Source organism: Callionymus lyra, chromosome 8, assembly GCF_982586985.1.
Source record: "Callionymus lyra chromosome 8, fCalLyr1.hap1.1, whole genome shotgun sequence".
NCBI classification, from domain to species: Eukaryota; Metazoa; Chordata; class Actinopteri; order Syngnathiformes; family Callionymidae; genus Callionymus; species Callionymus lyra.
Window position 1 is genome coordinate 639,573 of NC_141825.1, and position 25,853 is coordinate 665,425.

Here is a 25,853-nt window from a genome sequence, read left to right on the forward strand (position 1 = left end):
GGACAGGATTTTGAGGTGCAGCTCTGGGGGGGGGGGGGAGGTTTGCAGTTTGGTGGCCTGATGATCCGATAGCTGCTTTTTGCGGATGATTTGGTTATCATGGCTTCATCACACTGTGACCTCCAGCTTTCGCTGGATCGGTATGTGTCTGAATGTGAAGCGGCTCTAAATCTGAGGCTATGGTTCTCAGCTGGAAAAAGATGGATTGGGACTGAGCCTTTGCCTCAAGTGGAGAAATTTAAGTATCTTAGGTTTCTTGTTCTCGCTTGAGGGTTTTCAGGAATTGGAGATTGGTCAGCGAATTTGTGCAGCAGGGGCTGTATTGCATTCGCTCTACCGCACTGTTGTGCGTAGAGAGAGCTGAGCCAAAAGGCAAAGCTCTCTATTTACCGATCAGTCTTTGTCCCCCACCCTCACCTACGGTCATGAGCTTTGGTTCATGACGGAGAGAGCGAGATCTCGGATACAAACGGCTGAAATGAGTTTCCTTCGACAGGTGGAGGGCGTCTCCCTTAGAGATAGGGTGAGAAGTTCTGTGACTTGGGAGAGACTCGGAGTAGAGCCGCTGCTTTAAATGAGGTGGTTCGGGCATCTCTTGAGGATGTTCCCTGGGCGCTTACCTTTGGAGGTGTTCCAGGAGCGTTTTAATTAATTTTACAAATGAAGGTTATTAATACATGTATGTGTTAATACAACATATGATTCACATTATTTTAATCCAAAAGCAACACTTTAACTTACAGTTCCGAATCACCAAAACACTGATAAGTCAGGACCAGAATGAAGTTAGTTGGTCATGTGATATATACTGCTGTGGATATGTGGTTCTCTAGTTCCAGAGATATCTTCCTCGGCCCAAACATAGTTTACAAAAAATCAATGATCTGTTCATGTGAGACATTCCAGCAACAATTGATGAATGCATCTCCGAATCATTCCAAAAGTCAAATCAATTAACAGGACAGGGCCACTGACTAGGTATATAAAATACATTTACATTTTTAACAACTTTTTTTTTTTACTGACAATTATTCAATGAGTGTTTAACAAAAAGGTATTTCTATAGCAAGGTGTTTCACTTAGACTGTGTATAAATCAATCCAATTGAGCTTTACTGCAAAAGCAATTCATGATCATGGGCAAAATCTCTTGGACTTTGCTGACCATTGGACTCCATTTCGAGGTGAAAATTGCCTCAGTAGACTTATGTCAGAGGTGAATGAATTCTTTGATGTATACAATGAAACTCAAACATATTAGTAAATATTTGTCCTTTTTAAATATAGCATTTTAGAGAAAGCGAAGATTATTTTGCCATCTGTGGCTATGACTCATAATATAGAATCCCTTATTAGTCCCGCGAGGGGAAATTCAACCATTCACACATACTGATGTGAGTAGGCATGCACACTTGCGCCAAGCCCAAGGAACACCACCACAAAGTTAAAACGATGGAATGACACACAATGGTTGCAAGAAAGATAACACCCATCAATCAAGACACAGAAGGAGGCTATTTGCCTTTGGAGAGTTTTCACTTTGCTACCATGGGTTACACTCACGGTGGCTACAAATAAAAGTTCACTCTGATTAAAGGTGTCCAAAAGCAAAAAAATAAAAAAACACCTCTCTGCCAATTCATGTTGATTTTGTGATCCACAGTTTTATAGCCACCTGCCTCTAGATGGCTTCCAATTCTATATGTACCAGGATGTTATCTGGAATATGTAGAAAACAACCAAATACTTCATGACACCTTTATGTAAGTTTAAAAAAAGGAGAATCGTCAGTGTTAAAGGACTTTGCTTTGGAGTTTACCACAGGAGCATATATATATTTTTTTCTTTGTGAAACGTGTTTGCTGACTCCAGATATGTATATTTATTTTGTCAATGTAAGATGTGTTTGCTTAGTTAAAAAAAACATAATTTTCTAACCTTTTTACAACCTCTTCTTTCTTTCTATTTTTATGCAAATATCCTTATTCTGTATATATAATTATACCCGACGTACTTATTCAGTCCACATTAACACACACTTATGCATATATATATAATAAGTAAGTCGGGTATAATACTCTGAGCAGTGGAGACATGCTTAATAAGTGCTTCTGCCGTTGATGAATGTCATTGGAATCAGTCCATTATTGTAAATGTAGTGAAGAGAGCTAGACGCCACAGCTGGTTGCTACGTCACTTTGCTTTGATTTGATCTAATTTCCACGTCTAATTGAAACAGAAGGATGCCTGCAAGAGGCGAGGAAACACAAACAGAAGCAAGAATTAGATTTATCCAGTTAGTGTGTGTAAATGAAATGTCAGCAGCTGTGATGAAGCTGTCTGCTTCACCTCAGTCAATTTCACCATCATCATCGATCATCAAGGCTCGTTTGCTAAAAGGGTAGCAGACTACACTGTGGCCTCTGTGTCGCTGAACACAGCGATGATTACTACAAACGAGGAAATTTAAATTTCACAGGTATTTGTCACTCTCATTGAAAGTCATTACAATTCAGGGAGAATTTAAATGCAAATAAAACAGTGATCAGTAGATGTAGGACAACTACAGTTAATCTAATAGAATAGCAAAAAATAGATATACATATTTAAAAATGTTTATTTCGCAATAGATATTGATGAAGCCCCAGGAAATATGATGGTTGAAGGCATGTCATACCTTATGTTATCGTTAAATAAAGGAAAAAAGAAAACATTGCATTATAAAACACAGCATTAGTAAGACTAGTGATGCTCTGATGAGGCTTCATGAAGCATTTTCATTATTTTCAGAATCCACTAGATGGCGGTCTCTGCACTAATTTCCTTTATATTAAACTGGTGTAATAAAACATTGGATCATTTTTAAACTGATGGCGCCACCTACTGACTTCTGAACAACATGACACTGCTTCATGAAGCTTCATCAGCCCATCTCTACACATGAGTGTTCTGACAAATAATAGTTAATGTTTCATACCATATGCTTGCTATGAACGCAAAGATCTCACAAAATGGTGGATCTTTATAGTAGAATATTCAGGTTAACGCCTCTAGTCAATTGTACATGTAGGATTGGTCAGTAACTGTAAACACTTGATTCTAAGATGGCCGCCGCACGTGAGCGTCGTAGAAATTTACCAAAGGTTGTTGTCTTCTGTAGAGAAACTGTTCCCAGTGTCCACAGACTTGCTGGGAATCTAGGATTGTTTAATCTTTCTTTGTGTGGCCTGCCCTGTGAATGTGAACCTGAGTAGTTTGAGTTTAGTTTAAGTGAATGCAATGCAAGACAATGATTATTTAATATGACTTAAATATAAAAGATTATCAGTTAATCAAGTGACTATTTTAAATGTGTGTTAAATCTAGATGATTGATTACAGTAAAGTTGTCATTTCCTTACACTACTTTATCAATGACCACCATTAGAAAGATTAAATCACCTTAAACACTGTAAGAATCCCAGAGTGATTATAAAGTAGTTAGACATGTGAAATACAACGTGCAACAATAAATGTTTCATCAATGTAATCTTTATGTTCAGTAGAGTGAATTTGATCACCAGCCCTATCTTCATCATCAATTATACAGTTGCCCATCCTTCTGTGAGTTCATCTGTCTTTATCCTTTTTCATTTGATAATGTTAAAATACAACTCAAATGAAATAGTGATTACATTTTCTTTAAGCTTGCTAAGTCAACTCCAGAGATTTGGGTTCACTGAGTGACTTGTTGACACCTTTGATCAGATGACGACTCTTTGGAGTTGCATTTTATATTGTTCCCATTCCACGATCCATCTAAATAATGAAGTTGCCTTTCATAAATGTTTCACTTATCTAATTTCTGTTCTGGGGACTCATTTTTTATTTATAATCTATAGACATCAGATGCACTCGCCCTCTCAATGAAACATCAGGAGTTAAAATATTGATAGATTTGAAAAAGTTATTTTTGTACGGAAAGGAATTTGGGCTCTGAAACACATGTTTAATATCTTAATTTCACAGAAATGTTGAAGCATAACGGCAATTTTCGACGCAGGGTGAATATTTTTTTATGTTCTGTTTGCCCAAGAATGTTTATTGATCCATCACTCAACTATTTTAGGATTTATAAAGCATTAAAGTGTGTTCTCAAGTCATATTTCTTACTATAAAGAAACAAATTGGGTCTCTTTTAATTTAGTTCCAATTTGCAAAAGTATTTTGTGAGCACAATCTAGTTAGTTGCACGGAATGTTGAACAATGAGTTTCCGGGGAATTACTAAAAGTGCTGTGCAAATGAAAAGTGCCTGAAAGTTGTTGGAGTTGCTTATTTTCATCAGAGTTAGCATATTTTACAGTTTGCAGCTAGTTTGGCGAAAAAAGGGTACCTAATGGAATTATAGATTTCCTTTCACAGAGCTTCGGAAAGCTTTGTTGCTTATATATATATATAAATATACAGTATATATAAATAAATATATATACATATATATATATATACATATATATATATATATATGTATATATATACTGTATATTAAAGCTTTCTGAAGCTTTGTGAAAGGAAGGATATTACAATTATGGATATTGAATATTCCAACTATTTATTTCGGTCAACGAAATTTTTGGAATATCAAATGTGAAATCTAGGTGATATTTATTTGTTATGATTTCATTAAAAAAAACAAATAAGAATTTTAGTAATATATCTAAAGAAAAATGAGCCTGTTTCAAGTTTGCTTTATTGTGCAGCAGAATCAACAATAGAGATTCTGGTTTAGAAGTGAGTGCTTTCTTCTCGTGTTGACACAAACCTCCAGCACAAAGGAAGGGGATGTGCACTTCTGCAGTGCTGAACTGTTGTTATAATGTTGATATAAAAATGCATAAAACATTACTTGAACTCTCTCTGAGTTTGTGTGTTTGTAATGAAGGCTCAGTGGATGTTTGGTCACATTGGAAAATGTGTCCTTTTCTCCAAACTCACACAACTGACGACTAGCAAACATGCGACCACTGATTTAGACACTTTCATTTGTAATAAATCACACACTCAGTTCATGAGACGCAAAAAGTTATTTCCCAATCCATTAAAGTCTTGGCACATATGTTTTAGTATGACCAGTAAAGTAAATCTTCCCTTACATCTATAAATATGTTCGCACACAATCGATCCCTCCCCTTGCTTCTAAATTACAACTTTCATGAACTAAAAATGCTGCTTCTGTGAAAGAATTTAAGAAATTGATCATAATAAAGCTATGTGATGTTTAAATATTTAGCAGTGTAGGGTCACTACAGCCAGCAAAAATCCTCTACAGCTCCATCGTCCATCTCATCTCTGCTGCAATGGTTGAATGGCAGGATCATTCATAACACATGTACAGACGTGTGATCACTCTTCACCACTGGAGCAAATGTGCCCCCTTGGACACCCCCTCCCAACACCACCACCCACATCTTATTTAAAATTAAATTGGATTTCATTTCTTTGCTTCTATTAATTCAGAGACGACTAGACTGTTGATGGAGAGTCGGGTCCGGCAGTTAGTTTCCTTCACGCCCCCCGGCAGGCAGTGTGTTCACAAAGTGCCGCAGTTCTCTAATAAAGGCAATTATTCAGTGAACACTTGGGAAGAACTTTCCTTTGTAAAAGATGACAACGCCTTCTTGAGGCAGTTATTTAATCCTGAGCTAATGAGGCAAAGCCAAATGTGTATTTTTTTGTTAATGGATCAGTTAGGGAAGATGTGTTCCATTTCATGTACTCATAATCCTGTACGACGATGCTTTCGGTCTGGCAGCCATTTCTCTGACACCTTAATGTTCACGGAGAAAATGAAAATAGAGAAACTCAAATAAATCACAGCCTCAAATGTATTACCTTATTACCTTTTCGGAGCATACGCTCTTGCCTTTAAGCATATTTTAACTTGGGTGGGAAGCTGAGAGGTTTTTTCCAGACGTTGTCTATTGAAAATCTACAATGAGTTCCCTGAGGTTTCATTAGCCTGTTATTGAAGATGTAAAAGCATTAAAGACCATAATAAAATTAAACTAAATATAACATTAATGGTATAGTAATCTAACCTTGTCTTAACCTAGAGAGTAATTAGTGTGATACCTCAACTGTACTGACTCACGTGTCTTGACAAGTCTTCCTCTCCAAGATGCAGTAAGTCTGAAATCTCAGCGAACAAGAGGTTACGAGTGCGAAGTCCATTATGACATAAAAATGGTTTTACTCGTCCTCCAGCCATAGTTTCTAATGTAAATATTTCAATGAATAGTACGTTTTGTACAAACAGACACAGTACAATAGAGGTCCGAGAAACAATTTAAGAGACCCTAAAATCTACACATTAGTAACCCTTTAATCCACCAGTCTTCCCCTGTAAGTAATCTATTGTGAACATTTTTGATTCCCTTTACAATGAAGGATCTCCAGTTATCTTCAGGCTATCACATTAGGTCTGACTCAAGGTTTCAATAAATTTAAAGTTCAAGTTCAGTCAAACTTTCTGCCCCTTTTAAATAAATCAGCACGAGTCAGTGAAGGAACGTAACGCTGTCTTAATCCCATTCATAAATGATTTGCGGTGGAAAGTTCACTTTCTAAGTTAAGTGGTTTCTAAGATAAGTAAGTTCTTACATTTAATGATGAAACAGTTTATCACAGTTCATAATGTATTCCGAAAATGAACATAGTATAGTTTCAACATTTTTTTTTCACAAGTATATAACCAAATAAAGCAATTATTTATCATATCATACTCTACATTGAAATGATGCTTTAGATTTCCTATTCGTATCTATTTGTGAATCCTTGGCCAAGGTTTACATCAGGGCAGCATCTTCCCATTGTTGCTCTAGAACTTTCTTGTTGTCTATGGAGTTAAACGTAGCAGCTTTTTGAACAAGAGTTTGTACAAGACGGAGGGCTTCTGTTGCAAATCTGGGAGTTTTTTTCACCATACATTAAGAGCTGTGTACAGTGTGTCTAAGGCGGATTTTATCCGGCAACATCTTCAGAGAATATGAGAGTTTTACGTTCTTCTTCAATGATGCTTTTTCTGAAATGTTCTGATATAGATAAGTTTAAGTGCGTCAAAACTTGCCTCTGTCTGTTTCAGGTCTGGAAAAAGTTAGCCGTGACTCCACTTACGAGCAGGAAGGAAAGGTTCAGTTTGTGATGGATGCGGTGTACGCCATGGCTCATGCTCTTCACCGGATGCATCGAGAGCAATGTGCCGGCTACCCAGGTCTTTGCCCCCGCATGGCAAACATCGATGGCAAAGAGCTCCTGGCCCATATCCGTGCTGTCAATTTTAACGGTAAGAATGGTGACATTTCTTTATGGGTTTTGGATAACAACACCGGTGGCTTAGAAAAATACAAATTGAACCTTGTGTTGCTTATCTGCTAAGATGAGGTGTGTCATGATAATGAATCAATAAAAACAATTACGGAGAACTATAGGTATTCGACACTTTCTTAAAAAAAAAAACCCAACACATCGCTACACACTCGGTGTTGCTGAAGTTGACTGATGAGCTGCTCTTACGAGCAAGTCCTGATCCAAAGAGGTGTGAAAAATGTCCCTTCATAAACAACGCTGCCTAAGGTGCTGACATCTAAATTAAAATAATTGATTTTGTTGTCAGACAAAAATAAAGGCCAAATAGGTTTGGCAGCGGAGGAGGTTCAGACAAGACATTTATGAATAGAAAATAAGATGCATCACCCATACTGCCTGATGGAATTATTAATTTAATTATGGGTCAGAATATTAGCACAACACCACGGGAAACCAAAAATACAATGCAACAGCATGTCTGGAAACATACTTTTCTTTTCTTTAATTAAACCGTATGCGTGTAGATAAAAGGCTCCATTGTTGTTACAATGAGTCAATACACTGCTGCACCAGTGTTTATTCCGACCAAAGTGAAACATCGATGACTGATGATGTGCTGGTAAAACAATAAAGCAGGGACTTTTCTTTTTTTCAGTTTGAAAACAGACTCTGGTTAAAACTAAGTTGTTGTCACAGCTGCAGTTTTATCTCCTGAGTTTTAATGACAAGTGAAGAAGGAAGGAGTTTTCGATAAAAAGTTAGATTGATGTGACTCCTGTACAAAAGAGGATGCTGTATTAGTGTCTTCCAAATGTACTGCTGATCCTCATAACAGCATCTTGTGTAGATGACTTCAGCCGGTTTCACTTGTGGGGCATTGAGACAATTTAGTATGAGGCTCCATTCCCTCGACAGAAAACAAACGTTTGAGTCTAAAAATTATATGAGAAAATAAACATGTCTGGAAAATCTTTATGATTCTGTCAGCAGAAACAAACCTAATTTTTCACACAGCTTATTTCACATTTGCACGATCACAATGGCATCAAAAAGAATAATAATAATAAGAAAATTATTTTTGAATAAACCACAGAGACTCATAAATGAAAAATGTATAAAAAATAATATATCATATTTAATGTTTATATTTACAGTCAAATATAAAAAGTATCCTTCGCCATTTTATGTCATTGTTTTCTACTCAATAACATTAACTTCCTGGTGATCAAAATAGAGAGGACATTTTCAGATTTCAGATATTTTTCTTCACACATTATCTTTGGAATATTTTAATTTAGAACAAATATGCCAGCATACATAACCTTTTTTTTTATCACACATTAATATCTGTCAAATGAGTCAGAATGAGTCTCCATAGTCTTTGTTGTCGTCAAACAACATTTAAAAATACACAATCACAAAATGTCTTTAAAACCAATATTTAAACTAGAACAAAACACAAAGAAAAGAGGGAGATTATGAAGTGACATTATTAATTAAAGTGGCTGATTTAGTTAAGAAAATTGGGGGGTCGCAAAAGTCTTTTTTTCCCTCAATTCCGACAGCTCAGGCTTCTGTGTTGGGTTAGAGCTTTGAGTCACTGAATAACAGAAGAAAATATATGAACAAAAAACAGCATGAATAGAATGCCATATATTCAAACCAGTGTAAAATGTAAAATGGTATTGTTTCTAGTTAACTTTTACTATGTTGTGCCAACAGAGAACACAACATTAAAATATACATTTATAAAACAAAAAATAGAAATCAAATGTTTTAACCATTTCCCCAACAATGAAACCAAAGTCTCAGCACGGATCTCTGCTGATCTTGGCATACAAACCATTAACTAAGGTTTTGCTCATTTGTTTAAAACCAATAAATACATTTATGTATTTTATGAAGTTTTGGATTTGAATCAGTATTCCATTAATCAATATTTGGTGAAATCAGTCTAGAAGATCAAGCCATTTATTTTAACAGCAAATTTGTTGAAACAATCATGTTTGGGGGAAGCGTTATAAAAGAGCTTAATGTTATGGCTTAAATAGTTTAACTGGTAGTCTAAAGTAGACATTACTAGCACAGTTGCAGTTGCCCATCGTAAAGATCAAATTGAGTTTATTTTCTTAAATTAGAAAGCGGCTTTTTTTATTCTGTCTTCCCTTTTAAAGATGCAATTGAAATGTCTGCAGACTCAAGGTCGACCATTCGTTCTCAAAAAGGTTCTGACAAAGCATATTTTTCTTCTCTCTAAGCTGAACATCAAGTCAAAGAGCCATCTTCCCTTTTGTTGCTCAGAGAATTTCAGTCATTTAAATTTTGGAATAAAGAACCAAATTGTTCCGGGCAGATTTTCTCTCTACTTTAGACTTTGCAAGGCTAAAGCTGATCATGTCTTTCCTTCTTTCTTGTTTTATACTTCAAGGTTAACGATTGCATCAACTAATGAAAAATATCAAGCGATCATTCCAGTAAACATTTTTCTATTTAATCATAACAGAAACAATGAAATATCATAAAAAGTCCCAAAACAGTATTTGATTTTAATACACATGAAAATGGTCAAGGATCTAGCTAGTTGCCTTTCCACCAGTGTGTCATAAGGCACAAGAAAGCCCAGAAGATCTTTTTCCATTTCTCAGCATTTAATTTGATGCTCCAGCCAATTTTTGGGGTATTTCATTCCTTCTAGTCTGTCTTGGTAGAGGACGTGCCCAGAACACATCAGTATAGGATAAGTCCAGAATGTTTCAAACAGGATATCAGAGCCACCCCAAGAAAATATTAAATCCCTTACCCTCATTTTATTGGAAAGTCAAGCCACTCTGTAGAAGAAGATAATTCTACTACTAGAAGGATAAACAATAACACATTGTTCCTTCACAACAATGGTTTAACTTTGGCCGAAATGTTCTCTTTACTAGCTACTAATCACATCATACTTTGGGAATACCAAGGTACACTCAACCCAAAGGCTAGACAAATGCGTCTGAAAGAGCAGAGCATTGATCTCAGCAGCCTCAGCCAAGAACTGACCCTGTTTCTGATTCCCCTGACTTAGTCGCTCTACAAATATTTCTCTATATACCTGCTTTCAATATTTCTAGCTTGACTGCATCCCTCAGCAGTCAAGGGGAGTCCAAAGAGTAAATGTTTTACAACATATTCTCTCTAATGAAAGGAGCATAGAATAAGAAAGGCTTGCAAACTGCTGATAATACCAGAAGGAGAAACTCTGAGATAACACATATATATATATATATATTTTTATTGGGGTGGCTCTGATATCCTGTTTGAAACATTCTGGACACATCCTATAGTGATGTGTTCTGGGCACGTCCTCTACCAAGGCAGACTAGAACAAATGAATATAATATTTAAACCCGGCACCGTCTCTTGAATGTCATAGAAAATGCCACTAATACAGTTAATGAAGTTAATATAACGGCAGGGATTGACTCAATATCAAGATTTCCATGCAACAAGTAAACAATAAACCTTAACTTACCCGTTCAAGCAGAGATATAAATGCGAAGGCACACGTTTGTCAACTGGTCAACCGTATCAATTATGAGATGCTTAAATATGGAATATTTATCTTTGGTGTGATAAAGTTCTCGGAGCTTCATTATGTAGCCCTGCAAAGGCAGAATTATTTGTGCCTGCCCCCTTGTGCATGTATTGTGTTCAATCAAAGTATGTGTTAACACAACACTAGGATTGATCTACAAATCCTCAGTGTGGATACAAAGAAATCCATCTCAACTCTTCTCTCAGCAGGCACACTTTGTCACTTGAATACATCAGCTTGTAAATCCTCTCAGAGTTTCATACATGCTCTCCTTCTCCCCTTTCTCCATTCCTCGGGCCTGAGGACGACGGATTCAATCTGAATAATTCTTCCATCTACCTGCCCAGCAGAGAGACAAGAAACATGAGAATGAAACAAGGAAGTCTGAGCAGAGATTGCCGCTGATGCGTGGAGCTCGTGGGGATCATCCCTCTCTGTGCCAGGCCTGATGGATGCGCCAAGCTGCCCGATGTTATTTCAGCAGTAGAAGTAGACACATTAAACATTGGCTCAGTAGTGAATCTTGCCCGTGGGGTGGCAACAGTATTTCTGTACTTAATTTAAATACATATGAAACACATGCGATTTTTTATTAAACATTCAGATAAAAACGGCAACAGGAGGTGGATTATTTGAATGTTCAAGGTTGAAACCCTGTCAAGACAGAATGTAATATAGATAACGTATAGAGCCCAAACAATCGATAATAAGCAGCTTGATCCATTTATGTGGTTAATGAAGTTAAATCTGTAAAGCATCATGTGCCACCTCAAGTCACAGTACAGAAGGATTCTGTGGAAAATGTCTTCTATCTGCAAATGAATAGTCCCAGGTAATTGGTTTTAAAAAATATATCCTTTTTATTGCAGCCAAGGTTTCCTATTTTAACAGACTGACTCAGATTTTATTCCTCATATTGTTGTTTTGATCACAGTAAGAAATGCATTGCACTGGAATCAAAGCTGTGCATCATGTGTGATGTGAGTCTGATGAAGCACAAACACACGCATGTCCGGTTGTATTTTGGGCTTTTCCTATGTGAATTTATAAGCCGCATGCTTGGTTAAACTTCACATACATCAAACCTTTACATAAATCAAACTGGAGTTGTTTCTATCTCGGTTCTTTTTCTGCTTCAGGTCCCTGAGCAGGCATTTGCATTTACACATAATTCCATATATGAAATAGGGATAATCTTGGAGCAAAAGTGGCGCAATGTGGCAGCAATGGCCAAGGGGCTAATCACTAACTCATCCGTGCTCTTCCGTGTACTTATTTTTAGAGGAGCGTCGGGAGGTTAATCGCAACACTTGTGCTAATGTTAGCGTTCACTGGGCTGAAGCCATCTGCACTGGGTCTTTGTATTGAAGTCCTGTTTGAAAACAAGCATCAGAGCGAGGATGCAGAGTGGAGGTGGAAAAGGAGGAGTGAGGACATCAGCCAGATCCGCTCTGATTCTTTTAGACAGCAGATGCTTCTTAGAGGTGATAAAAGCTTGTTATTGCTCTTCTTAAAGAAGGTGTTTGCCACGACTGACTGAAGAAGCCACTGTGATCAGTGATAGGAAGAGGTGGAGCTTTGGTAGGTGAACATGAAGCTCCCTCCCACTGTGACTTCATTTCAAATGTGCAGCTTTTTTTAAACCGCTGAACAAAGCAGGATGGGACAAAGCTCAGCTTGCAGCGCTGTTAGCGCCGGAGATTTACAGGAATCGTCAACATTATTCAAAAATCATCTTTCTGTCCTGTAGTTCACTGTTGATGTTTGTAGCCTGAAGAGATGCTGGAGGGGTAGTAGTTGTTTCTTTTTTTAACTCGTAAACCTCTCAGGGTCTCGTCAAGCTCAAAATGCTGCCTCTTTGTTTATTATATAAAATGGTTTGAGGGAGAAACATGTAGAGGCTGCACAATACCGGATATTGAGGTTGATCAAATATTGCTCGTAGAAAAAAAGGACTTCCTGTCAGGTCCACTGCAGAAGGGATTGACTTTTATTTTAACTTTTATTGTTGTTTCTGGAGGCATATGGACCCAGATGCAGAAAAAATTGGCAGAGTCATGTAGATTTTTTTATGGGCAGCTACCAAAAAAGTAGTAATGCTGGCTGAACGTTTGGACAAAATATAATATCTCGATATTCCATACCAGATATCTCATATCAATAAGATACGACTACTGAACTTAAGTAAAACCAAATGTTTTTTCAGAAAAACTATATCATTATTAATGAAGAGCATGTGTAACGTAATGCTGATGGTTGACTATTACTTACTTTTACTCATAAACATTAAATCTCAAACAAATTAAGTGGACATTAGAGCCGGGCAGTAGGACCTTAAATTCATATCACAGAATAAAGTCAATCTGTTCTGAATCTGAATCGCGGTTTATATTTAAGTGTTAAAAAACGACAAACTGAAGTTTGTCTTAATGGGTTTTGAAGTCCTGATTTAAACAAAAAAACAACAATGGCAAATTGAATGTAATTTTGTAGCATTTATTGTGCAGAAGAAGATACAGTTGGAATGGTAAGAAATCAGACCCCATTCGATTTTTCACATCTTTGTTTCATTGTAGCCATTCCCTAAAATCATTTAAGTTCATTTTTTTCCTCATCAATGTACACTCAGCTACACATCTTGACAGAAAAAACAATGAAATGTAGTCATTTTTGCAAATGTATTAAAAAAAGTAAAACTGAAATATCACATGGTCATAAGTATTCAGAACCTTTGCTGTGACTCATATTTAATAAGGTAAGGTAAGGTAAAACTTTATTGACATGTTGTCCATTTCTTCTGATCCTCCTTGAGATGATTCTTCTTCATTGGAGTCCGGCTGTGTTTCATTAAAATGATTGGACTTGATTAGAAAACACACCTGTCTATATAAAACCTTCCAGCTCCCAATGCATGTCAGAGCAAATAAGAATCATGAGGTCGAAGGAACTGCCCGAAGAGCTCAGAGACAGAATTGTGGCACCGATCTGGCCAAGGTTACAGAACTGTACTAGCTCAAAAAGGTTCTTCTACTCCATACTGAGCAAGAGGTCTGAATACTTGACAATGTGATGTGATTCAGTTTTCCTCTTTTAATAATTTGCAAAAAACTCTACATTTCTGTTTTTATCTTGTCAAGATTGGGTGCTGAGTGCAAATGGCAAAAAAGTGAAAAGGTTCTTTGATCCAAAATAGTGCAAAGTTACAGACACATTTCCACGTTTTGAGGAACACAAAGAAATTTTAGGGGAATAATACCTGCCTATAGACATTTCCCAAATACAGTACGTGCTGTTTGTTAGAAAGACATTCATTTGAAATAATAATGTTGAGCAAAACCAAGGTACAATCAAATACACAGAAAATAACTTAAAACATGTAAAAATTAAACAATTAAATAAAAGATAGTATATATTGTTCAAATGTATCTAATAAGGATGTTAAACACATAGTGTACAACAAAAATATAATGAAACATTCAGATATATGTTTATTATGATGTGACTACACGTTAAAATCAGTCTGCGATTTGATTTTCCCAACACAAGAATGCTGTTATCCTTGTTAATGTTTCTCAAATGTTTTCTTTTCTGGCTCTGTCTTAAAAAATAACAGCCAAGGAAAACTTCAACAATTACCATCAGGTTAGATTTTTTTTTAAAAACTAGGACCATCATGTCTTCAACACTTGTCTTGGCCGCTAACGTATTCGGCTCACACTTTAAAAATAACTTTTGGCAGCTGGCAGGCGGATTTTGGAGGTTTTGTTGAGTGTCGATAGATGAGGGGTAATTTTAATGTACAGTATATCAACACTTCTGAAAATGTAAACTTCTAATGCTAAAATATTTCAGGATGCAGTCTGAGCCTCTGACCAAATAATGATGACACCAACTGAAAACATGTTCTTGCTTATCTCGAAGATCCTTTGTTAAATTGGAACGACTTCAGAAGATCGGTGGTACTTTTTAATGTATGCAACTCTGATATGGAAGGTTAATTGAATTTTCACACATTTTGAAACCATGATGAAAATATGGATCTTAAACCCCCAATGTTTTTCACTTTGATCCCTAAATTGTAAGCTCACTTATCTTCATTCCTTTCTGACACATGTTTTTATGATAGAGAAGAGTCAACTGAAGATGAACCTGTAGTTCCTTTCTTGAAAACTTTATTTTCTTCAACCTGGAGGGTATTTGCTTTAGACTTAGTTGTTTTTTTAAATGTATTTCTGGAAAATATAGCACTACATGGCATATAGAGGTCCAGTCAGGTAGGAGAAAGACTTAAGTTTTCTCCGGAGCTCATCCTTGCAGATCAAGAGTCTGACATTCACCATTGAATGTTAAATGCCAGTATAAAGATCAGTCAGAGAAAATTGTTGTCAATCAAAAACAGGTGGAATTTCTGAAGGTTGTTTTTTTTTTCCTGAGCCACAATAACTTATATTAGCTGTTATTACACTCGTGTGTGGAACAGGCTTTCAAACCATTCTATTTTGAGGGAATTTGCTCATAACAATGTGGCCTTATATTGCTCAGTAGTGAAGGTAGAAATCCAACCAGCTGAACTAAGGTCGAGCAATGCTTAAATGAATGAGAAGCTGAAAGAACCTGCTGTGAAATAATCGTACTGATGACAGGATTGCCATGTCTCTCTGGAATGATCAATACAAGTCGGTGGTTTGCTTCAACCAGATATGCAGTGTTTCAGAGCGACACATGCTTCTCGTCAGCGAGTCCTTGTCAAATCCATTAAACACTTAATGATAGATTAATGGACTATCAGCACACACAAGGAAGAGCTGCAGATGAGATCCGACAACAATGAAACAGCAATAGCATGTACCCAAGCTGCTGTCACTGATACGATATCTTTGACAGGCAGAAGTTCTCGAATATTCTCTTTGCATAATAGCTGTCGAGCACAAAGTAGCAGTTGTTTTTCAACCTTTGCAATTTGCATGGACACATGTTACTGTTTGTACAGTTCTGAGAAAATGATTTTCCCCTTCCATTTAACATTAAATGATAAACCAAAACAGGAAGTGTACCAGGTTTTAAGATGAAAAATGAATGTCTTACATAAACATGAAATGATTGGTCATCTAGAAATGCAAACATCTGCTTTTTTAGCTTTTATAGCATATTATATCCTTCGCTACAAGCTAATTGTGCAGTTCACAAATATAAAATCAATGAAGTTAACAGAAGCAGACTGAAATTGAAACCTGAAGAAAACATCCTCATAAATCATATTCAATAACATTCATAACGATTCTATTATAAGCAAAATGCTCTGCACCTTCATAAGTCATGTTAAGAAGCTTTATCGATGCAATCAAACTATTTGAAGCAGATTTTTGCTGCTGTTTTCAGGAGCTTAACTTGGTCACACCAGTGGGGAAGGGAATGTTTAGGCTACCATGGGTTTTCAACAAGAAGCCTTTTAATTATAATAGTGAATGTGTCCAGAGATAGGTCGCTGTTAGTGTCAAGGCCAGTCTCTCTGAAGATAAATATGAGGAAGGTGGCAACCCTTTAACACAGAGAACTGTTTGAATCATTATGTTTTGAATGCTCTTTGAAAGAGTCCCTACATCATTCAGTATTGCTGCGTCTCAGCTGCCAACAAAAGTTTAATAAGAATTTGATTGCAACTCTGTTTTGTTTATCTGTGGTTCTCCTTTTTTTCATAACACAATTGGGAAATCCATACTTATAGACATTTTACACAACATATGTAGAAGTATTATTGCTGTTTTGAAGAACAAAAAAATAAATCAATATTTCATACAAACAGATTTTAAATGTTGGAACTGTTTCAATTTTCCAAGAATATTCTGAGCTGTACAGAATACGAATACTAAACTTAATACTTCAAATGTCACCAATGTTTTTGTTGTCATTGTCTTACTCTAACATACGACTACTCTTATAATAAAGAATAAAACAGAATGGATTCATTTTTCTTCTACAAAGAAAGTCGAGTGACAACTCTCAGTTTTAAAGACAAAATTAACAAATCGAAACCATAACCAACACACACACAAAAACATGGCTATTTATTGTGTGTTTCAGAATCATCACTTTTGCATCTAGTAAGTAAGTAAATAAGTAAAGTAAAGGTTATTTGTAATGCGCCTTTTTAGACCAGGGTCACAAAGCCCTTTAATAATCAAAAACAATACACAGTTAAACGTTGTACTTAAAGGCCAAGACACACAAGACACATAAGACAACCACAGGAGTCCCAGAAAATCAAGGAAAAGCCAGCACAAATAAGAATGTCTTAAGATGTTTATTGAAGTATTCAGTAGACTCCATTTATCGCAGAGGGCGAGGAAGATCCTTCCAAAGGATTTATCTTCTTTGGTCTGAATGCATGTGCACTGAACCCTCAGCAGATTCTGATTCACAGACCTAAGAGCCCGAGCTGAGATGTAAGGCTGGATCAGATCCCTGATGTAGGGTTTCGGCCTGACCATGAATAACTCTGAAAGTTAGAACCGGAATTTATTATTAATTTATTAAAATTGATCCTGAAAGAAACTGGCAGCCAGTGAAGAGTTTTAAGGATCGAGGAAATGTGAGTTCTTCACCTAGAGCATGTCAGAATTCTTGCTGCAGAGTTTTGTATTAACTGCAGGCGAGACAGCTCCTTCTTGTTTGGACACATGAAAATAAACTGTTACAATAGTCTAAATGAGAAGACTCAAACGCATGGATTATAAGATCCAGATCGAATTCTGACATAATTTTAAGTTTAACTAAGTTTAGAGATTTTTCTTAGTTGAAGGAAACATTTTCTGGTCAGTTTTCTGCAGTATTGTATTATGTGTTTCCGTTAATTCCCTGCTATATCTCGTGGGATGACGTCACTTATTGTTTACGACGTGGGATCATGTACAGGCCACGTCCAATCATCCTGCACTGATAAAACCGGTAGTGTCGAGCTGTCACATTTAAATCGAGGAACACTGCGGAAAAAGCCACAGGTATCTTACGCCGCAGTTCTTTTAATTGTCAACAAATAAAGGCATTAATTGCCAATGCGCTGATGGTCCGGAACTAAGAGCGATCTTTAAAAAGCCACGTTAATCGGTGGGTCCCGCTAAATATGCATGCGATGCCAACTTAAATACATGCCTTTAAATGCCAAACTTCTCTTTATGTGCGATCTGAATGATCCACACTACAGTGTCTGTATCCATGATTTTAACAACTTTTGCCTCCGTCAATGGATACGTATGGATCGTTTTTTTCAATTAACGTTACTTAAATATTAAGAACTATTTAATTGTATTGTACTTCTGTATCTTGTTATTGACAAGGAATATCTTCTAGAATGTTTCTACACAAATTGAATGGACCCTGCTTTTTATACAGGCCAGGTAATGGCGAGCTAGATTGAGCTACATGAAACTGGACTGCCACTACTGTGATCGGGTCGGTGGAAGGCTCCTGTGTCCGGAGAACAATTTATTTTTGCCCGACAGAATTTAAACTGTGGAACACGGTTTGGACCCTTATACGTGAGCAGCTGAATGAGAGGACATTAACAAAGAGACTTTAACTTTTCCTTTTCTTTTCATTTTGACAAACTGAATGCCTTTTTGTTTATTTTACTTAGAAGGCCCCCCTAATTTATGAATGTTTTCTTGTTTAGAATTGTCTATGTTAATGTATGTCTTGCACTCACTAAATATATGTGGTACCACTAAATCGTGTTTAACTCCTTTTTTTCCACTCCTAGAACTGAACTATGTTAATCTTCTGAGCCTAGCCCAAAACATCATTGTAGTTCATGTCCATTTAATATAGAGTGAGTTACATGCTAACATTTCTTTATCAAATATAACACCCAGGTTTCTCAGACTCAGTTTTACAGACTGGCCTAGGTCACCCAAGTTCTGACTCAACCCTGGAATCTTATCATCAGGACAGCATGGGTTCCACACAAAAGGGGAGGGAGTTTCTCTTTGATCAAAGAACTAGACTTTGTTCTTTAACCTTGAGGTGCAGCCCTGAATGATCAGATGCAAACCGATCCAGCAAGAGCTGAAGGCTCACAGTGTGATGAAGCCATGAGAACCAAATCATCCGAAAAAAACAGAGATTGGATCTTCAGGCCACCAAACTGCAAACCTTCCCCGCCAGAGCTGCGCCTTGAAATCCTGTCTATGAAAACCAAAAGACCAACTCTCACCGGGAATACATCCGATCTGCATCCAAGAATCCGCACACATCTTCTGATGCAGGAATTAAGTGATTGGAGGACCCTCAGTAGAGAGCTGGTCGTACGTCTTCTCCAAGTCCACAAAGCACATGTGGACAGGCAAATCATACTCCCAGGCACCCTTGAGAACCGTCGAGAGAGTGAAGAGTTAGTCCGTAGATCCAGGACGGAACCTGCATTGTTCCACTTGGATCTGAGGTTCAACAATTGATCGGACCCTCCTTTCCAGGACCTTAGAGTAGACTTTACCAGGAAGGCTGAGGAGTGTGATGCTTCTGTATCTGCCACACAACCTCTGGTCCCCCTTTTTAAATAGGGGGACCACCACCCCGGTCTGGCTCTCGTCAGGTTCCGACCCAGACGCCCACGCAATGTTGAAGGGACGAGTCAGCCAAGACAACACTCAGAGCCTTCAGCATTTCTGGGCGAATCTCATTGATTCCTGCAGATTTGCCACTGTGGAGCTTTCAGACCACCACAGCGACTTCAGCACGAGAGATCAATGAGGTCTGCCCGTCGGCCTCCAGCTCTGTCTCCACTAGAGAGGGTGGGACATCCGAGTTGTAGAGTTCCTCAAAGTACTCTTTCCAACGGCCAACAACATCCCCAGTTGAAGTCAGCAACATTCCATCTTTACTGTAAACAGCTTGGAGGCTCTGCTGCTTCCCCCTTCTGAGGTGCTTGACCGTTTTCCAGGAGCGCCTTGGTGCCGACCGAAAGACTTCCTCCATGGATTCTCCGTGGACCAAGACAGACTTCATAAAATGTAAAATGAAAGGAGCAGAGACTTACTCTACTTTATTCTTCTTGTCAAGATAAAGTCAAAATGGATTAAGAATGCTGAAAAAACAGTAGGATATAACCATGGCCAACACAATCCATTAACACCTTCACTCGCCACTTCAAAGCAGTTCAAGTCTCATGTGTAGGAGGGTACTGTCGTGTTTCAGTGTCCGTGTGGCTCCTCCTGATAAGCTGACAGTGCCCTGCGAGAAGCACATTGAAAAGCATGAGTGGGAGCCGTCAAGCCTGAAAACCTCAAAAGCGGAAATCAGAATGAAACCTCGCCCAACACTTTTGTCTAGTCTTCACCATGAACAGGACAAGTGTGTCATTAGTAAGAACAGCCATCAGAGTTCTAGCAAAAGATACAGCGACAACCTCCAGATCTGTCTGCAGTTTAGCTGTTGGATGAACTACTCTCTCACAGAAGAAATAAAGAAACTACTTAGAAATTACTTCTAATCAACAAAATAAAAAAGAGAGAGAAATGACACATTTTTTCAGAAGGAGCTATAGAAAGCCATTTTTGGCTGTATTCCTTTCTAAGCAGATCCATGAATGGTCTTTTGTTTTTTCCATTTCTATAGAGTGAACGCAGCTATGGCTTAGGATCAGAGTCCTGAATAAGGAATAATGTTGTGCATGCTCTTTCCCTTGCTGTGGTTTCAGTTTTAGTATTTGACGTGCTTCCTTCTTGGCCGTATTTCAGACCCTTGACATTCGCTTGCATGTGGGTGATTCATCTGATTGCATTTACAGACAAAGCTCAAGAATGTCATAACAGAATGAGCACGAGTCCAGTGTTGGTAAATAATTTTGAGTGAGGATGTTAATTCTGTCTCAATAGGAATTCCATGAAGTGGAGTGGAGTGAAGTATTTGTGTTTGTTGGAGGTTGGGGGCTGGGGGCCTGATGTTGTGTTTGTTCATCCCAAGGCGAGCTGTGGTGATTCATTTCCACACTGATGTGATTTGCTAAGCTTTTATTCATGTTGAAGAAGGATATCGGGGGCAGGAGAGAATCAAGTCGGCGCCCACTCACTTCATTATGAATCTTGTTTTTCTTCTTTATGCTCTTTAGCTCCAATCTAGTGCTGTTCCTCTCGGCTACAACACCTCCCTTCTAATCGGCGTCACGTTCACGACTCCATGTCCCTAATGCTATATTTTCCTCACGGGCATCAGCACTGATGGTATAAAAAAAACAGATATTAAGTCTGTCAACAGTACATCAAGTTTTGGAGGAATAACTCAACTGCAGACTCTTTCTTGTTATGGAACGATGCTTTGATGCAGATAGTTCAAGCCAAAAGTCCTAGATGACAGTCAGGCCAAACTCAAAGTCACTTTGTGAAATTGTTCTCAGATGACTTCCCTTCAATTTGTGCGTATAAATGTTAGATTAGCCAAAGGCAACTTATCACTTGTCATTAGTCACTGTAGTAAGTCATGGAAAAATAAAATTACTCTGACAGTATGTTCAACAATCATATTGTATCACTGTCATTGTTCATTCAATTAATTCAATTATCACACGCAGTGATACAAACCAAGGATATATTATTCAACGCTTGCATTCCATTTGAATCATAGGTGGAGCAGCAAACAATATTTAATTCAGTAAATGATCTCAATGCACCTCAAATACTCGAGGTTTGCATTGATGCGGCTTAATTTATGTAGTCAGCTATCATGTCAAATCTTCACTGTAATTGGAAAATTACATCTGATCTGATTTGATTGTATAAAAAACTGTTACTGTTTATGTTTTGTTTTCACTTCATCCCAAAGACAAACGTGTTTGAGGTATCATTTGTGTTCACTCTGGGGGAAAGTGAACCACAATCACATTTGTTTTCAGGCCTCCGGGTCACCTTGACCCAGAGACAACATATAGGTAAAGTGAAAAGTTTAATTTTATATGAAACATGAGAAGTGACTTCACCAGATTTACCAGGAGATATTAAACAAAATGGCGGGACGACTCTAGTTTTGTTCACAAGTTTGCAGAAATCTTGGCTCGAATGATTGAGCATAAGAAACCTGCGTCACAGGCACCTGAGAGAACAAGAGTCGGTAAGACGGTGGGTCTAGCAAGTGAATCATGCCAATAAAAATGTTTATTTTTTTCATGCTGTACAACAGCTGTACTGAGATTAATGTCATTGGTGTTCTCATCCCATTTAAAAAACTCAGAAAAGTACAGGAAATAAATGTTATAAATAAAAACAGCTGAACGTACTAAAGACATGAAAAGTTACACAGGATCCATGTTATCGTAAGTTACTTCATTTGTTTTCGACATTCTAAATAACAGCAAAACTAATTCTTCAATCATCATGACTGCAAAGGGATTAAATGCTGTAGGATTTCTTGTATTGAATAAAGAAATTATCAATAAACATTTAGAAATAAGATTCATTGATCAGACCATTTGAAGCTCCGCTCAGTCATTTGGTTTCCTGATGCCTCAGCAGACCAATTTTATGTCAAACCTGTCATCGACAGGCGACCTGACTATGTAATCCCAGTGTACAGCCAGGATTAGAAATTCCCCCAGGGACTTTCTTAAAGGTCACCGTAACAAGTTCACTTATATGCATGGATCCAGGTAAGGAAACGCTTGAATTATGGATCAACATTCAATTTCTAGTTGAACATATGTTACGTCACACTTGAATCTTTTCAATTTAAATGCATAGCAACATGAAAAAAGAGCATAGAAAACCATTTTCTCTCGTTAAATTGGACAATCTTGTTATTTTTATTCAACCAACTCTCTTGAGAATGCAACACAAATGTGTTAAACTAGGTATAAACAGGGGTCCCAAGATATTATTTTAAGGAACCAGTGTGGCAGATAAAATGTAGAAAAAGTAAAACAACACAACTGATCACCACCTGAAAACCAAAGCTAAGTTCATGAAAAATAAAAACTCACCATATCACTGAATAATTAAGAGACCTGCACTTTTGGTGGCCATTTACACAAAAAACATTAAAACATCAAATAATTAATGAAATTAATATTATCTAAATTATTCTTTCGGTGCGGACCAGTAACAAATGCCTAATGTACCAGTTTAGGGCAATTGGGGACCACTGGGGTTTTATAAACACTAATGCTATCTCATTCAGCTACATCAATACCCCCCAGCCCACAAGTTGATGTACTAAAGCCAAGTTAAGTCTTATCCAGCTCATTATACCATGGTGTGTAATGTCGTTAAAAGACCAGAAGATTCTTCAGTCCCTAAAAGCCTTGTGTACTGAACCACTTTTGTTTTCACATCAAAGCCAAGTATAATTTCGATTCAAACCACTTTGCTCGTAAAATGGGCATCACCTAAAATGGCGGACTCAGAAAAGCTCCTTTAGAGACTTTGTTGGTCCCTCATCCTTTGTGTGAAAAAAATAATATATATATTTAAAAAATACCAAATGTGCATTGTTACATTTTAGAAGTAGAATGTTTACTACCGTTTCCTGGAATGGTTGCTGTTAGTGAATGATACTGTTCTGTTTTGTGTCCACATGTATTTACCTTACACATGTATATTTCAAGATGTTCTAATATATTAAAGCTGGCGTTGAATTTTATAAATAATCCTGCTAATTGTGGTTTAGAGTTACCCTGAACAACTTGATGATCCTCTGGGCTCAGAAAGAAAAGCAATGATTTAATATACTTTTAAGTGGTCAGGTTTTGGTGTATGAACCTAAATGGGAAGGTTTGAAATTTGATTGAACTCAAAAATTTGTTCTGTTTGTACTTCAACAGGAAGTGCTGGGACTCCAGTCACGTTCAACGAAAATGGTGATGCCCCTGGACGTTACGACATTTTCCAGTACCAGATCAACAACAAATCCGTTGCAGAGTACAAAGTGATTGGACAATGGACAAACCAGCTGCGCCTTAAGGTAAAAAAAAAAAGAAAACAGTCGAAAGTTACATTTTTAATATTTACTTTATCCTAAAAGAAAATATAAAAAAGTCCTAGTTACATTGTAAGAAAAAACAATTCTTCCGAACAAATTAAACCTTTAAATCTCCCTTTATACTCTTTCTGGTACCACAAGCTTGTTAATTACCTCCACAAAGAAGAGTTGGTTTATATGTCTCTGGATAATGGAATGTATGTGTTTTCTTGTATTACTTCTAGCTGCTGCTTTTGCCCAAGTCCAGAAAACTTGATTTCATAAAACATAACATACAATATAATCTCTTAAATAAATCAACCTTTATGATAGTATCTCGACAAATTGTATTATCGCTCACACGACATTGTTTTGGGGTTGCTGGATATTTTTGCTATTGTTTTGACAACTCAGGAATAATGCAGAGCAAATGCAACTGGTTATACATCTTGAAAGATATTTTTGAAGCATTGCTCTAGAACGAAACTATAATGAATAATCAATTCATGCAGAAGATACTACAGATTGCAAATAACCTTTTGTATTTGGTTAACAATAAAAATACTCACCAATTATTTGCCTTCATCTACGGTGCCAACATTGACTCAATAGACCTGAAGCCCCTCTTTCCCCCTGACCATTACAGAAAACAATCCATTTGTTATGACATCTGTGGTGCAACAATCTCAATCAATTTTCTTCAATGGCTTTATCATCCAATTATATATCTAATAGTTGATGTTTCTTCTTTGGTTTAAGTATTATATCTACCAACCTGGATCTGTCATCCTCCTCTTTAGATGGGGGCCCTCCAGTGGACTACAGGAGAATCGTCGCTGCCTGCATCCGTTTGTAGCCTGCCGTGCCGCACTGGTGAACGAAAGAAGGTGGTTAAGGGGGTTCCGTGTTGCTGGCACTGCGAGCGATGTGAGGGTTACCACTTCCAGGCAAGCGAGTTCACGTGCGAACTTTGTCCTTATGAAAAGAGACCAGACCAAAACCGTACAGGCTGTCAAGCCATCCCTATCATCAAGCTGGAGTGGCACTCCCCCTGGGCCCTGGTGCCCGTCTTCATTTCTGTTCTCGGGATCATTGCCACTACCTTTGTGATTGTTACGTTTGTGCGCTACAACGACACCCCAATTGTTCGTGCTTCAGGACGAGAGATGAGCTATGTCCTGCTGACTGGCATTTTTCTGTGTTACATCATCACCTTTCCGATGATTGCAGCCCCTGATATTGTCGTTTGCTCCTTCCGTCGCATTTTCCTTGGTTTAGGCATGTGCTTCAGCTATGCAGCACTGCTAACAAAGACCAACCGTATCCACCGCATCTTTGAGCAAGGAAAGAAAGCTGTCACGGCACCACGCTTTATTTCCCCTGCCTCTCAACTGGTCATAACCTTCTCGCTGATCTCAGTTCAGCTGCTCGGTATCCTGATGTGGTTTGCTGCTGATCCACCACACACGTTTGTGGACTATGGAGAGCAGCGTACACAGGACCCTGGAAATGCAAGAGGCGTTCTCAAGTGTGACATCTCCGACTTGTCACTCATCTGCTCCCTGGGCTACAGTATCCTCTTGATGGTCACATGCACTGTTTACGCCATCAAGACGCGTGGTGTGCCGGAGACATTCAACGAGGCCAAACCCATTGGATTTACTATGTACACAACCTGTATCATCTGGCTCGCCTTCATTCCCATTTTCTTCGGCACAGCACAGTCAGCGGAACGGGTGAGTTCACGAAAATCTATTAATATTTCATCAGAGTTAAAACACTATCAGCAACATCAATGTTCTTGTCAGTTTAATCACTTTCTAGACGTGTTCATCCTAAACTGTTCTGTGTTTTAAAACTGTCCAGGGAAACACTTTTAATGCATACTCACGATACTCTAGCTCAACATTCCCCTGACGAAACTGAAGTCGAGACTACTTTTGTCATAGAGAAGTACTTCGCTTGCAAGGATGCTTGACTATGAAGCACAATGCAAAAC

At 37.7% G+C, this 25,853-nt stretch overlaps 1 protein-coding gene across 1 annotated transcript in view; it reads left to right on the forward strand.

Moving 5' to 3' along the window:
• The window catches only part of grm8b (glutamate receptor, metabotropic 8b), a 161,188-nt gene that overhangs the window by 103,039 nt on the left and 32,296 nt on the right, over positions 1–25,853 (forward strand). The window contains exons 7-9 of the mRNA XM_087796631.1: positions 7,118–7,318; positions 23,718–23,857; positions 24,655–25,590. Of these exons, the coding sequence (XP_087652757.1) occupies positions 7,118–7,318; positions 23,718–23,857; positions 24,655–25,590 (1,277 nt within the window). The remainder of the gene's footprint in view (positions 1–7,117; positions 7,319–23,717; positions 23,858–24,654; positions 25,591–25,853) is intronic.